Below are 15,178 nucleotides of genomic sequence, written 5' to 3'. Positions count from 1 at the left end.
TTAAGTGGAATAGAGACTGCATATCTGTCACACTTTATTATCTTTATTACATATAAAGAAAACTTAATCGTATAGATTGCTATAATTAATTGATTCAATGAAACAAACACATACCTTTGCTATCAAAGCAAAGATTTACCACCTAATGGTTACACTGTAAGATTACTAGACCTGGGGCCTATGTGTTTATCCTCACACACTAGTACATCTGTCTTCAAACGTAATATATCAGGCATAAAACTTGACCGACCAGCACTGGCCTTGAAATTCTTTGTCAATGTTCATCTGAAAATGACAAAAAATAACCTTGAGGTCCTTCCTTATTTCATAAATGAACAACTCTGGTCCAAGGGATCACACCAATGAATGAAACCGGTGCTAACCTTGAATGTGGATGGACATCATGGGCCTCGCTGTGTGCCTGACCATATTTATAGACGGAAAACCAATAGAAGGGACATAACTCCCATACTCATAAACAGAATCACCCTATAAGAATTATTGTGAAAAATCATTAGGAGAACATAGATCTCTTGTATTAGATCAACAGGAAGCTATAAACTATCCACATGTGACATCTGTTAGGGACAGTTGTGATAGCTCCTCCATGTCAAGTCATTATAACTGTAGATAAATTTGACACTGTCCATTATGAGGTTCTGATCAATAGCTTGAAGGTCACTTGCTTCATTTGTTTGTCAAAAATTCAATACAGACTGTCACTTCTTCATGCCATGATCAGTGATATCGACAGTCACTTTCTCCATGTTACTTTTACTTCATCGGTCCTGAACCTGAAGAAAAGCAAAACAAAAACATGTATTGCACATATAAGAGCTTATCAGGTGTGCAGAGTTGTTATATTGCCATTATTGGGTCTTGATAAATAGAGGATATCTAACAGTGTCTTCAGTAATACCAAATATATTTCACGAGTGGGGCTAATATTTTGATATTTTTCACGAGTGCGCAGCACGAGTGAAAAATACCAAAATATTAGCCGCACGAGTGAAATATACTTGGTATTATTGAAGACACTGATATATATTCTGTTTATTACATTTTTTATCAACGAAAAACCTACCCCGTATGCTAACTAGGCCTACAGCGATAATTTGTAAACAAAAAAAGTAGTTTCCCCTGTCCAGGTGCTGACATATATGTTGGGCTTTCTGATTGGTCAATTATTTTGGTATTTTCTAATCATTAATTTGATTGGTCAAATCAGCAAAAGTGATATTTTTCAATATGATATTTCACTGGTAAAAATGTAATAATATTTCTTTCCTTTTTGATATATGGGCACCTACCACCACATGATAAAGGTGGTCATCGCTGAAGCAAATGACAACTTTCTAATGAAAATGAACGAAGTGAAAACATATTGTCGATATCCCTAATCAAAATTTCACATAATGCTGGATTCTGAAAATTGTGCAATTGTGCAAATAAATGGAGATAACACACAAATGAGGCTCCCATATAAGGCTCCTGAATCTCATTATGCAGTACCAAAACTGATGGTCTATATGCAAATAAAAATCGCCGAACAAAAACATGATTGAAAGAAAACAGCAATCGGAGTCCGATGATTATGACACAGACATCCTCTCAAGATATTGTTGGGGAGGAAAGGTCGAATGTCATCAAATTAGAAACGGAGAAGACCTCAACCTATGTGATACCAAATGATTACGTAGTTCAGGTTTAGGTGAAAGTGTATGTTTAAATGTGCCTAGCTTGGTCCCAGATCAGTTTCCTTGTACCCACATAGGATTAGAACATATGTTTTATCTCAATATCAGCTTAATGAAAGGAAGAACTTTAAATTTTCTTATAAACTAAATTAAACAATTGATTTTAGATAAAACATTGTTTAGATAAAATATACATGTAGTTAATAGTCTGGGTACTGTGATCTGATCCAGGACTGGGCGCGACATACATAAATCCACCAAAACCAATCTTACATGTCACCTCATTGCTGATATACATCTACATTAGTATATACATTTTAGTTGTTTTTGTACATGTATATATACAATGTAGACAGGGCTATTTTAGACAAGTATTTCCCTGGTCAAATGCAACAATAGAATGTCCAATAAAGTCAGTGAAAGTAGGAATGGACATTAGGAAGCAAGAAATATATTTGTGTGAAGTTTGATATTTTCCAATATTTTATTATGTGACAATGACCACTTTAATAGTGGTTTTGGTTTTTGAATTTTTACCCCAATAAACAAAATACCCTATTATGTGTTACCCGATTAAGTGGAATGTACATCAATATCATCCATGTTATGAAATGATCTCATCACTCAACTGTTACTAGAGAAAAATCTTCATCTATAAATCCGAGACGGTCATGTAATTGTAAGCCATTTTGTGTCTGGAAAAATGTACGCTTTCACACAAAATATAGATAACTGTATATAGTTTTAGGTCGTAGAAGAGGAATAGCCAATGCCTTGTTTCTTTGTGTTTTTATGCTCGGTTTATCGTCTAGGCGTGGAGTCGTGGACACCATTCGGTATGCTCGGTTTATCGTCTAGGCGTGGGGTCGTGGACACTATTCGGTATGCTCGGTTTATCGTCTAGGCGTGGAGTCGTGGACACCATTCGGTATGCTCGGTTTATCGTCTAGGCGTGGACACCATTCGGTATGCAGAGCAATAGCATAGAACCGAAACTATGACTTGGGAGTTGCAATCACAACACAACCTGACGTCCTCAAGGCAAAATCCCTTGGCTTTTTATATACATGTACCAACATCTTATAAGTTAATTTTGGTTTTGGTTTTATTTGTTTAACATCCTATCAACAGCTAAGGTCATTTAAGGACGGCCTTCCGTGTGTGCAAGATGCATGCATGTGGCGAGGGCGTATGTGTGTTTTGGGAGGCTGCGGTATGTTTGTGTTAAGTCTCCTTGTGATAGGCCGGAACTTTTGTCGATTTATAGTGCTACCTGAAGCATACTGCCGAAGACACCCAACAGGACACCCCACCCGGTCACATTATACTGATAACGGGCGAACCAGTCGTCCCACTCCTAATATGCTGAGCGCTAAGCAGGAGTAATGCTACCATTTTTAAAGACTCTGGTATGTCTCGGCCAGAGGGACAGAACCCAAAGCCTTCCTCACAGGGGCGAACGCTCAACTAAAGGCCAAAAGTGAGGCATTGTCAAGGGAGACATTAGGAAGAAGGAAGCTGTTAAGAAAGAACAGAAAAGATAAGATCCCAAATTTAGTCGCCTCTTACGATCATGTAATGGGGGCAGAAGGTACAATTCTTACGCCCTACCTGCATTTGAAAGATTTTTTATTTCAAAACATTAAAATTTTGTTAATAAAACACCTATAATTGAGGATGTCAGGCTATGTTCTAATTGCACCTTCTTGTAATAGTTAAAGGTTAGAAATATTATAATGTACCTCTGTGTACAGAATGTCTCCTCCAGTGGTGTGATAATTCCTGCCCTGAACATCTCCCAGCCAGCCTGTGCAATCATAGCACCATTGTCTATACAAAACCTGTAACAAAGATGAACTTTACTATGGAACTTGAGGGGCATATAACATCCTGTTTGTATTATGATATCTGGGAAAAATAATGCATTTAACTTTGCAATCAAATAATTAGGGCTGTTTAAAGGCTAATTACAACACAGTTTTGGCTATACTAGATTTGAATTTAAATCCACATAATGTTACAGAAAGCTGGTGAAACATGAAATTTCAAATCATGAGAGAAAATGAAAAACTGTCATAGAGAATTAGAACCGTGGAATTTCTTTGAAAGTCACTTAACATAATGGTGTATAAACTTAATAAATCACAGCAAATGTGTATAAATATTCAAAATTAAGTTTTTTTTTTAAATTCCGAAGTAACCTAATACCTCATATCTGTGGCAAATAGTGTTGCTCCTCTTTCCTCTGCCATCTTGCCCATCATTTCCTGTAGACGAAGATTACAACCAACGCCACCTACAATGAGGACTTCCTGTGATCCGCAGTGTGCCATGGCTCGTTCTGTGATCTCGATTAGCATGGCAAACACAGTTTCTTGTAAGGAGAAGCAGAGGTCTTCGGGTGTATACTGCCCACTCTCTACAAGGCCTACAGCTCGCTCTTCTATAAATGATAAAAGTCCAGAGAAGGACACGTCCATGCCCTTGACAGTGTAGGGCAATTCTAGAAATTTCTGACCACCTTTTGCCAGCTGTTCTATATTGTATCCTGGACTAGGATCATTGGACAACTTTAAAACCCGAGCAAATCTGTCCAGACAGTTGCCAACAGCAATGTCTATGGTCTCGCCAAAGATTCTGTACCGTTGTTGGGAATAGGCTATCACCTGTAGGATTGAACAATAGAACAGGTGTTAACTGTAACATCAGACATTCACATTTTATGTAATAGATGTAGGTATTGGCGAGTATTATAAATCATTGTTAATGATAACCTGTAATTAACTTACCTGTGTGTTACCTCCACTGACATACAATACAGCAGGGTTGTTTGCTCCTGTGATGAGGCGTCCCATCTCTATATCTAGCTGACATTAAGAATTCATAACATCATATTTTTACCAAAGGCATATGTGAATTAAAATATGTACCAAGCACGTTTGTACTTTGACCTTCCATATGAACGGTCTGTTCCTGTAAATTAAACTTGTATGTACCTGAATCAGGACATGTAGTAAGTTAGTATTCTACATATTGTAAAGAATATTCTTATACACTTTCAATATACACTGTATTTGATCCGTGTAGCTTTAAATATATCAAGGTCATTTATATAAGAAAACTTTATACTAGTTAATAGCACACCATCCCAGGTACATGTACCTACTGGCTAATCTAGGTCTTACATACTTGAGAAGATTCTAAAAGATTTTTACATCTTTGACCCCTGTGCCCTTGAAAATAGGTCAAGGTCATTTGTTCAAGGAAACTTAATAGCCTTTTATCTAAGGTACATATGTACTCACTGGCCGAATATCAGGGCCCGGGGTCTTATGAAACTAAATATATATGAGAAAACTTTATATCACTCTATCCATGGTACTTTACTTGCTGGCAAAATATCAGGCCTCATGGTCTTCTGAAACTTAAGAAGAACATTTTCAATTTTCAAAAACAAAATTGGATCCATGTGACCTGGAAAATAGGTCAAGGTAATCCATATAAGTACATTTTGTTGTACTCTATCCAAGGTGCCTTCTGGGGTAAATATCAGTACCCAGTTTGACTTCTAAGCTAATAAAAGGTCAGTCCTATACAATGACTGACCCCTACATTGAAACAATATGCCCTATACAACAGATTACTCCTACATTTAAAACAATATGCTCTAAACAATGGGTTATTCCTACATTAAAACAATATGCCCTAAACAATGGGTTATTCCTACATTAAAACAATATGCCATAAACAATGGGTTATTCCTACATTAAAACAATATGCCCTAAACAATGGGTTATTCCTACAGTAAAACAATATGCCTTGTACAATGGGTTACTCCTACAATTAAAGGATACGTCCTATACAATGGTTGACTCCTATGATAGGTTTCCTCCACAACTGAGCAACTGTTCTGGCTACTACTGCAACAGATACCAGAGGAGCAGCCATTCCTGGGCCTGTAATAAAAATCATCATTGAAATAAATTTAGACCATCATTTTATAGGGGTTTCTTTTTAACACAGTAAATCACTGATAGATGAAAAACACAGTAAATCACTGATAGATGAAAAACACCAGTGTCATATGGAAGGTTGTATTACCTTTTGTGTAACATATAACATCTAGATCTTTGGGTTCAAGGTTGGCCTCACTCAGGGCTTGTCGTAGTACATCCAGTACATGTTTACGGTGATGTATGGCAGTATCTCTTGGAAGGAATCCTGAATATTACAGAAAACACACAAATATCAACACAAACAGTTTTTATGTGTAACACTGCCTTAAAAAGCGGAATATCTTGGATACAAACTCTTTTTTAACAGACATAACCACTAGCCTTGTTTGTCAATACACCCATTATATAATGAGTGTTATTTTGACAGATGAGGCTAGTGACTGTGGTACCACAGTCTAAACATTTTCATTACTTACTATAAAAGAGCCAGGCAACATTTATCTTACACTCAACAAGAAGGGACCTCACTATGGCATATATGTGGAAGTCTATGAAACAATTAGGGTAGTCTCCCCTGATATGGTAAAATGATCTGTTACGTTACCGCCGGGAGGGGTGGACGACATACCTTGTCCTGGAGGTGTGATGTAAGTGTGGCGTGGGTTAGATAATACCTCGCCATCTTTGATGATGCCAATTCCGATCTTGTTGGCACTGCCCTCAAATCCAATGGCGATCACCATTTTGGACACTGCTACAACGCAAGACAAATACGTATCAGGGTCAATATTGATATTTTACCTACGGTATTTATTTTTTTGCTATACACATATACAGTGTAGAGTAAAGTGATGGCTTGATTTTGTTATTACCGTATAGCGGGAAATTTTAGCGGTCATAAAATTTGGCGATTTGGTCATGAAAACTGAAAGTAAAATTTTGGCGTGTTAAAATTTAGCGATTTCCTTAAATCTAGGGTTTTAATTTGGCGTTGAGCATATATATTACCTACCGGTATATAAATTATAGATAATTATGTTATGTCCATACATCCTATCTATGTTTATTAATTGTTTTGTGTATTATCGATCCTCTGCCTCGAAACCGGAAACTATTACCAAAAAATTCAGACGAACACATACATGTAGATTTGTCAAATTAGTGTTTATATGAGTATGTGTACAAGCAAGAGACAAAGATAATTTAATAAACCGTAAAATATCGCCATGGTCATCTATTGTATGATGTGTATACGTACAGGTAGGTTAAACAATTAGTCTACAAGTAGTATTAACATCAGTTCATTGAATGGTATGGGTAGATGGCTTTGTTTTCACAAAAATTAATTATGATGCGATATATATCATACTTGTGTTGCTATATATATCGTGAGTAGTTGTTCACTAGCTATTCGCATGTACCTATCGGCATTTTGGCCGACAATTGCCAGGCAACATCCAACGTTACTACCAGTCGTTACTCTCTTGAGTTATCAAAGGTAAATGGCGGCCGGAACGGAAACTATTGGGTAAATTGAAATTTTCGCGTCTTTTTATTTGGCGGTGTTAAAATTTGACGGGTTAAATTTTGGCTATCTTTATAAGGACCCGCCAAATCGCCAAATTAAAGCCCCGCTAAAATTTCCCGCTATACGGTATATCAATAATCAATTCTGTGACATATTGGAGTCAGCCACATCACCAATGGCATTCACTATTTATCAATTCAATTACCAACTTTATGTTTATGATTTTTACTCTTGTGGCAGTATGGTTGTTGCACACCTGAGAATTACTTTGACTGAACTTTGAATACTGTATTTCATGATGGTACCTCAAATGAGTTTGTGAAACACAAGATACAAGGACAGGGCATCCAGAAGATCTTTTGAGTGCATGTTTTTGACTCCCCAAAATGATATTCGACTCTCATGTTTGAAGGGATATTTACATTACTATATTTTGAACCTTCCGATTTGTGAAAAATAATGATTTGACTTCTGTAATTGCTAACACTCAAGGGTCAACTGAATGTCCTGATGGATATTTTATATTTCATGTCAAATTAAATGGGTTGCAATGATTATTGAACACCGCTAGTTTTTTTTGGTCATATGTGACATCAGTTAACAACCACAACACTATCAATGGAATCTGCATATACCTCGATCTCATGAAGTTTCAGAATATATATGAATTCTTAATTCATAGTGTTGTGGTAGTCAACTGATGCAATTTGTCATATTACTCAAAACAACCAAACCGCGTCCATGTTGAAAACGACACATATAAGTTTAACATTGTAATTTACATTCTAAAATATTTTGATGGAATATCGTAGTTTATATATAATACATTTTGAATACGTATTCTCGTGTCACAGGTAAGAGGAACCGGCGACTTCAGACTTGTATCAGGTGACAGCGAGACAATCCCATTGTGCCACTGGAAGCCACTACAACAGTTTACAATTGGATTGTTCCAGTGTAAATATTTTTGTAACAATTAATCTGTATAAAAGATGTATATTTGGAAATGACAGCAAGTATATTACATCAGGAGTCCAACAGCGTTATCCCATGTGCTTGATTGCTCGTTGTTTATAACAGGAAGTAACAAACCGGAAGTAACAACCTGGGTGCATTCTACTTGCACTTTCCGTATAAAACACAGGCAGGAACAACACGCGTGAAGTCGGGTAGGTTATGTGTGCTATGCTACAGTCAACAACGACACAATGAAATATTCACGTACTAAATGTATATGTTTATTTAAGGTAGTATTTCAAATCATTAGTTTTGCTGATAGTTTACGTACATGTAAATATTAACACATGCAAATAGCGATGGTTTGGGTAACAGTGCAGTAGTCATCCGATGGGTTAGCAGTGACACCTTATACACTTACAATTATGAAACAAATATATTCTAGTCTTCTGTAAAATGTTCAGAAGTAATGATTTTATAACTAATTTCTGTTGAATAACTCAGCAGATATCCTGGTATCAGTAGACCCTTGAGAGTAAGTTTTTTGATTCCCCAAAATGACTCAATTGCCCCACACAGTGGCACACTTTGAGATTGAACAGAAGGCCATGATACATTTCTGAGAAATGGGGGGTTGACTTCAGAAATTGCTTAAAGTCAAGGATCACCTCATTGCCATGGGTAGTGAGTGCTTGTTTCAAATATATATCATCAGTGCATGCGTGATTGTAATTTGATAAAGTAAACCATATATTTATGATTTATTATAGTTGTCACATAATGTGATTGTAATATGCTACTTTACATGTATTCTTCTGTGTAACAGGCTGTTATACATGGTGCATCACACCAATGGCAATAGTACAAGGCAACAGACAGGTGTTAATTTAGAAGAACCACAATGCTGACAGAGGATTCGAGTCAGAATGATGATGTAGGAGAAAGGGACAAGAAACGGAAATCTCTACAATGTAAGTCAGCACATATTCCAGAAATGTTAGATAATGTTTCTTGAAAGCAGAATGATTACAACCTGGGAGGGTTAGTATCACCGACAGGGAGGTTTCAGTCAGACAGGTGGTCATTTACACTGACAGGGAGGTAATTCAGTCTGGGAGGGTTAACGTTACAATCACAGACAGGGAGGGTTACCATCACAGACAGGAAGATTACAACCAGGGAGGGTTACCATCACAGACAGGGAGTTTACAACCAGGGAGGGTTACCATCACAGACAGGGAGTTTACAACCAGGGAGGGTTACCATCACAGACAGGGAGATTACAACCAGGGAGGGTTACCATCACAGACAGGGAGTTTACAACCAGGGAGGGTTACCATCACAGACAGGGAGATTACAACCAGGGAGGGTTACCATCACAGACAGGGAGGGTTACCATCACAGACAGGGAGTTTACAACCAGGGAGGGTTACCATCACAGACAGGGAGTTTACAACAAGGGAGGGTTACCATCACAGACAGGGAGATTACAACCAGGGAGGGTTACCATCACAGACAGGGAGTTTACAACCAGGGAGGGATACCATCACAGACAGGGAGATTACAACCAGGGAGGGTTACCATCACCGACAGGGAGTTTACAACCAGGGAGGGTTACCATCACAGACAGGGAGATTACAACCAGGGAGGGTTACCATCACAGACAGGGAGATTACAATCAGGGAGGGTTACCATCACAGACAGGGAGTTTACAACCAGGGAGGGTTATCATCACAGACAGGGAGTTTACAACCAGGGAGGGTTACCGTCACAGACAGGGAGATCACAACCAGGGAGGGTTACCATCACAGACAGGGAGATCACAACCAAGGAGGGTTATCATCACAGACAGGGAGATCACAACCAGGGAGGGTTACCATCACAGACAGGGAGGGTTACCATCACAGACAGGGAGATCACAACCAGGGAGGGTTACCATCACAGACAGGGAGGGTTACCATCACAGACAGGGAGATTACAACCAGGGAGGGTTACCATCACAGACAGGGAGATTACAACCAGGGAGGGTTACCATCACAGACAGGGAGATTACAACCAGGGAGGGTTACCCTCACAGACAGGGAGATCACAACCAGGGAGGGTTACCATCACAGACATGGAGATTACAACCAGGAAGGGTTACCATCACAGACAGGGAGATTACAACCAAGGAGGGTTATCATCACCGACATGGAGATTACAACCAGGGAGGGTTACCATCACAGACCGGGATATTACATCAGGGAGGGTTACCATCACAGACACAGACAGGGAGATTACAACCAGGGAGGGTTACCATCACCGACATGGAGATTACAACCAGGGAGGGTTACCATCACAGACATGGATATTACAACCAGGGAGGGTTACCATCACAGACAGGGAGATTACAACCAGGGAGGGTTACCATCACAGACAGGGAGATTACAACCAGGGAGGGTTACCATCACAGACATGGAGATTACAACCAGGCAGGGTTACCAACACAGACAGGGAGATTACAATCAGGGAGGGTTACCATCACAGACAGGGAGATTACAACCAGGGAGGGTTATCATCACAGACAGGGATATTACAACCAGGGAGGGTTACCATCACATACAGGGAGATTACAACCAAGGAGGGTTATCATCACCGACATGGAGATTACAACCAAGGAGGGTTATCATCACCGACATGGAGATTACAACCAGGGAGGGTTACCATCACAGACAGGGATATTACAACCAGGGAGGGTTACCATCACAGACACAGACAGGGAGATTACAACCAGGGAGGGTTACCATCACAGACAGGGAGATTACAACCAGGGAGGGTTACCATCACAGACATGGAGATTACAACCAGGCAGGGTTACCATCACAGACAGGGAGATTACAACCAGGGAGGGTTACCATCACAGACATGGATATGGATATTACAACCATGGAGGGTTACCATCACAGACAGGGAGATTACAGCCAGGGAGGGTTACCATCACAGACAGGCAGATTACAGCCATGGAGGGTTACCATCACAGACAGGGAGATTACAACCAGGGAGGGTTACCATCACAGACATGGAGATCACCACCAGGGAGGGTTACCATCACAGACAGGGAGATCACAACCAGGGAGGGTTACCATCACAGACAGGGAGATTACAACCAGGGAGGGTTACCATCACAGACATGGAGATCACAATCAGAGAGGGTTTCCATCACAGACAGGGAGATCACAACCAGGGAGGGTTACCATCACAGACAGGGAGATTACAACCAGGGAGGGTTACCATCACAGACATGGAGATCACAATCAGGGAGGGTTACCATCACAGACAGGGAGATTACAACCAGGCAGGGTTACCATCACAGACAGGGAGATTACAATCAGAGAGGGTTTCCATCATAGACATGGAGATTACAACCAGGGAGGGTTACCATCACAGACAGGGAGATTACAACCAGGGAGGGTTAGCATCACCGACATGGAGATTACAACCAGGGAGGGTTACCATCACAGACATGGAGATTACAACCAGGGAGGGTTACCATCACAGACATGGAGATTACAACCAGGGAGGGTTACCATCACAGACAGGGAGATCACAACCAGGGAGGGTTACCATCACAGACAGGGAGTTTACAACCAGGGAGGGTTACCATCACAGACAGGGAGTTTACAACCAGGGAGGGTTACAATCACAGACAGGGAGTTTACAACCAGGGAGGGTTACCATCACAGACAGGGAGTTTACAACCAGGGAGGGTTACCATCACAGACAGGGAGATTACAACCAGGGAGGGTTACCATCACAGACAGGGAGATTACAACCATGGAGGGTTACCATCACAGACAGGGAGATTACAACCAGGGACGGTTACCATTACAGACAGGGAGATTACAATCAGGGAGGGTTACCATCACAGACAGGGAGATTACAACCATGGAGGGTTACCATCACAGACAGGGAGATTACAACCATGGAGGGTTACCATCACAGACAGGGAGATAACAACCAGGGACGGTTACCATCACAGACAGGGAGATCACAACCAGCGTGAACCAGGGAGATTACAACCAGGAAGGGTTACTTGTTTTATGAGTTAAACACCTTGCGTAAAATGTAACATCTGCCAACAATCTTTGAGGTTCCTTTAATATAATCCTCTAATGTAAGGAATCTTTCACTTTTCCTTCCTGGTGATATTTGTTCAGGAATGTTTTAGATGGTTCTACACACAAGTGATACAATACCGGGTGTCTCATACTGGTACAGACATTGGTAATGGTTGAATTAGGTATACATGTGAGTCAGGAATAGAGGTCTATGTATTGCAGTCAAGATATAGCCTATATTTTCTGATTACTAGTGACTGTCTAATTATTGATTCTTAGTACTATCACCTACCTGGTATGTCCATTATCAGGTTTTTAAAAATAGTTTGATGAAGATTGTTCTATACGTAGAAAACTGCCAATATCATAGAATTATGAAGATAATTATTATCATGGGTTTCTTGTATGGAATGGTTGTTTGTGTAGGTTGGTCATGCCGGGGATATGGACACCGAGCTGGTGACAGAAAATGTCCCAAATTCATCAGCGATGCAACACAGACAGATCGCTTTAGATGGGTGAGTTTTATCACACTAAAGAGAACACTGCAAAACTGTAATAAGACAGTTCTCATAAAATGTATTAGATAATTATAGGCCATTATACAATATCAGTTTTCAAAGTACAAGGACTTATTCAACTGTTGACCTTGATTCATGCTACCATAATGTTATGCTCCATAGGCAAAATGTGTTGGGGAAAAATAATCTGAAAACAACTTTATGAAGACTCATAACCAATACACAAATGATATATGACTTACTGGGGTAAACAATTTCAAGTTTATTATAACTACAAACAGTTTAATGACAGATGAGTGAAGCAGGTTCATTGGGCATCACTTCAGTTATTGGGGATTGTCTGTTCACAGAGCCATGAAGACCCAATGAGGAAGTACATAGAAGACAGAAAACGAAGACAAAAAGAAGAAAGGTAGGAATTATGATTAATTCTTTATTAGTGTTCTTTATGAAACTTCTGACATACATAGAAATGACCAATTTTAACTTATTAACTTTTAACCTATTAGTGAATGCCATCTCTTTTTGGGATAGAGGATGGAAAATGGATGGGTACATTTAATTTTAGTCCATAATAAAGTTTCTTACTTCATTGATATGTCAATAAAGTCTGATTACTCTTTGCAAAAAGAAATTAAAGGAAAGACACTTAATTTTTTGTCTATACATATTTCACATGGAAACATATCCCTGAAAACTGTTTTATAAGGTAAATCCCTGATGTTTTGTTAGTGTACAATTAGGTCTCAAACAGCTAATTGCATTGTGATTGAAGAATGTCTTAAATTACACTAAAACAAAAATATTTACACTGATTATTTTTCACTTTGGAAGTGCAGTAGAATTTTGTGTGTAAGAAGGCATCCATTCATATCGCTAATTACTTTTCAACTTTAGCATTTTGATAATAGAATGGTAAGTGTTTAAAATCTCTAAGCAATGATTTGTTACTGTATTTGATCTATTGAATGCATCTGCCCCTCCAGCACACCCCCAACTTTTTTCAGGAAAAACATAAAGTATGTTACCTCTCTGATCTGTGAATATAATCTTCAGCCTTTTAACTAGACTCTAGATTGAACTAAATAAAGATTTGCAATAGAAAAACCCATTTTATTCCTCCCATATTTCACATGGAACGTTTTCCCAGTACATGGTTTTATTATGCACACCATTTTTGTGTTATTGTAAAAGCATAGTGCATCTATTAGGTCAAATATGACATTTCGTCTTTCTTCATATAATTATCTTTGTTTAAGAATTCAACAGCTGAAGGATTTGATTGAACAGACATCATCATCATCAGACTCTTCTGATTTAGATGAAGGAACGAAATCATCCAAGAAGAAAAAACATCACAAAACTCACAGGAAGAAGAAAGTGAAAAGATTGAAATCCTCTCATGTCAGTGTAGACTATGACAAGGAAAGAAAGGACTTCAAGGGCCGGATAGCTGATAGGGGATCTGATTATAGTCACGATAGGAAAAGAAAAATTAAGCACAATAATGACACTGATGAGAGAAAAAAGAACCACAAACATGTTAGTGACACTGATCATAGAAAAAAGAACCACAAACATGTTAGTGACACTGATCATAGAAAAAAGAGACACAAACAGAATAGTGATCCTGATGAAAGAAGGAAAAAACACAAGAATAAACATTACAAGGAAAAGAAGAAAGGAGAGAATGGCAAAGTGAAAAAACATCACAAGGCCAAACATAAAAGGGAATAAAGAAATTAAATTAAAATGTATAATATCATTACAATTGTACTGTTTTATTTTACATACAGTGTTGATGAAACTACAGGAAAATGCTGTTTAGATTTTTCTGAATGTGTGAAGATTTCAGAGAGATGTATTAATGGTTTTGTTTCAGCAAAGATGTACACGGTAGTTACATGTATAATCTGTCATTGTACTCTAAAATGTCATCAAATTACCACATTAGTGAAATACAATTCAGTATTTCAAGCTCTCACTTCATATCACTCTGAATAATTATAACCAGCTGATTTTGGGAATTTATCAATATTTACAAGACTTTATTTCTGATTTCATCACATTAAAGAATGGACTGCACACCTCCTATTTGCATACCAAAAGGCTCAATTAATATGAGAAAGGAAATTGATTAATTAACTTTGTATAACTCTGTGACTTTTAGATTTGACTTGACATCCCCCAGGTATGACCCTGACTGTTGGTGTCCCCACTTGACATCCCCCCCCCCCCCCCCCCCCCCCCCCCCCCCCAGGTATGACCCTGTCTGTTGGTGTCTTCAGAAGAAGTGTTTTTCCAGGCAGCTTCGTACATGTATACCGCGTAACCGATCATGTGTCCGCATTTAAACTTTCACCAAAATTAAATTGTGAAAAAATCATTATTATACGTGTACTAGAATCAATATAATGAATAA

The 15,178-nt window shown here is 38.8% G+C and overlaps 2 protein-coding genes across 4 annotated transcripts; one reads left to right on the top strand and one right to left on the bottom strand.

The window, feature by feature from the left end:
• LOC117337412 (probable tRNA N6-adenosine threonylcarbamoyltransferase) lies at positions 1-8,276 on the bottom strand. 3 transcript variants are annotated; one of them, XM_033898389.1, is made up of 8 exons: positions 8,207-8,276; positions 6,282-6,407; positions 5,799-5,918; positions 5,552-5,653; positions 4,487-4,560; positions 3,906-4,363; positions 3,440-3,538; positions 1-794 (listed from the first exon to the last, which is right to left on the bottom strand). In XM_033898389.1, exons 2-8 carry the CDS (start codon positions 6,394-6,396, stop codon positions 755-757), a joined length of 1,008 nt encoding a protein of 335 aa, XP_033754280.1. In that variant the 5' UTR covers positions 6,397-6,407; positions 8,207-8,276; the 3' UTR covers positions 1-754. The 3 variants fall into 3 exon arrangements, with proteins under 3 accessions (XP_033754280.1, XP_033754281.1, XP_033754282.1); XM_033898390.1 differs by having other exon boundaries at positions 6,282-6,404; positions 8,207-8,262; XM_033898391.1 differs by lacking the exon at positions 8,207-8,276 and adding an exon at positions 8,008-8,124.
• Positions 8,250-14,521, top strand: LOC117337414 (putative uncharacterized protein DDB_G0292636). Its single transcript, XM_033898392.1, has 5 exons — positions 8,250-8,350; positions 8,965-9,109; positions 12,662-12,753; positions 13,107-13,168; positions 14,016-14,521. The coding sequence occupies exons 2-5, from the start codon at positions 9,040-9,042 to the stop codon at positions 14,491-14,493; spliced, it is 702 nt and encodes a 233-aa protein (XP_033754283.1). The 5' UTR covers positions 8,250-8,350; positions 8,965-9,039; the 3' UTR covers positions 14,494-14,521.
• The last annotated feature ends 657 nt before the right edge of the window (positions 14,522-15,178 follow it).

The sequence above is a fragment of the Pecten maximus genome, chromosome 11 (assembly GCF_902652985.1).
Source record: "Pecten maximus chromosome 11, xPecMax1.1, whole genome shotgun sequence".
NCBI classification, from domain to species: Eukaryota; Metazoa; Mollusca; class Bivalvia; order Pectinida; family Pectinidae; genus Pecten; species Pecten maximus.
Note: the sequence above shows the minus strand (reverse complement) of the source record. Positions and strands in the feature narration are given on the sequence as shown.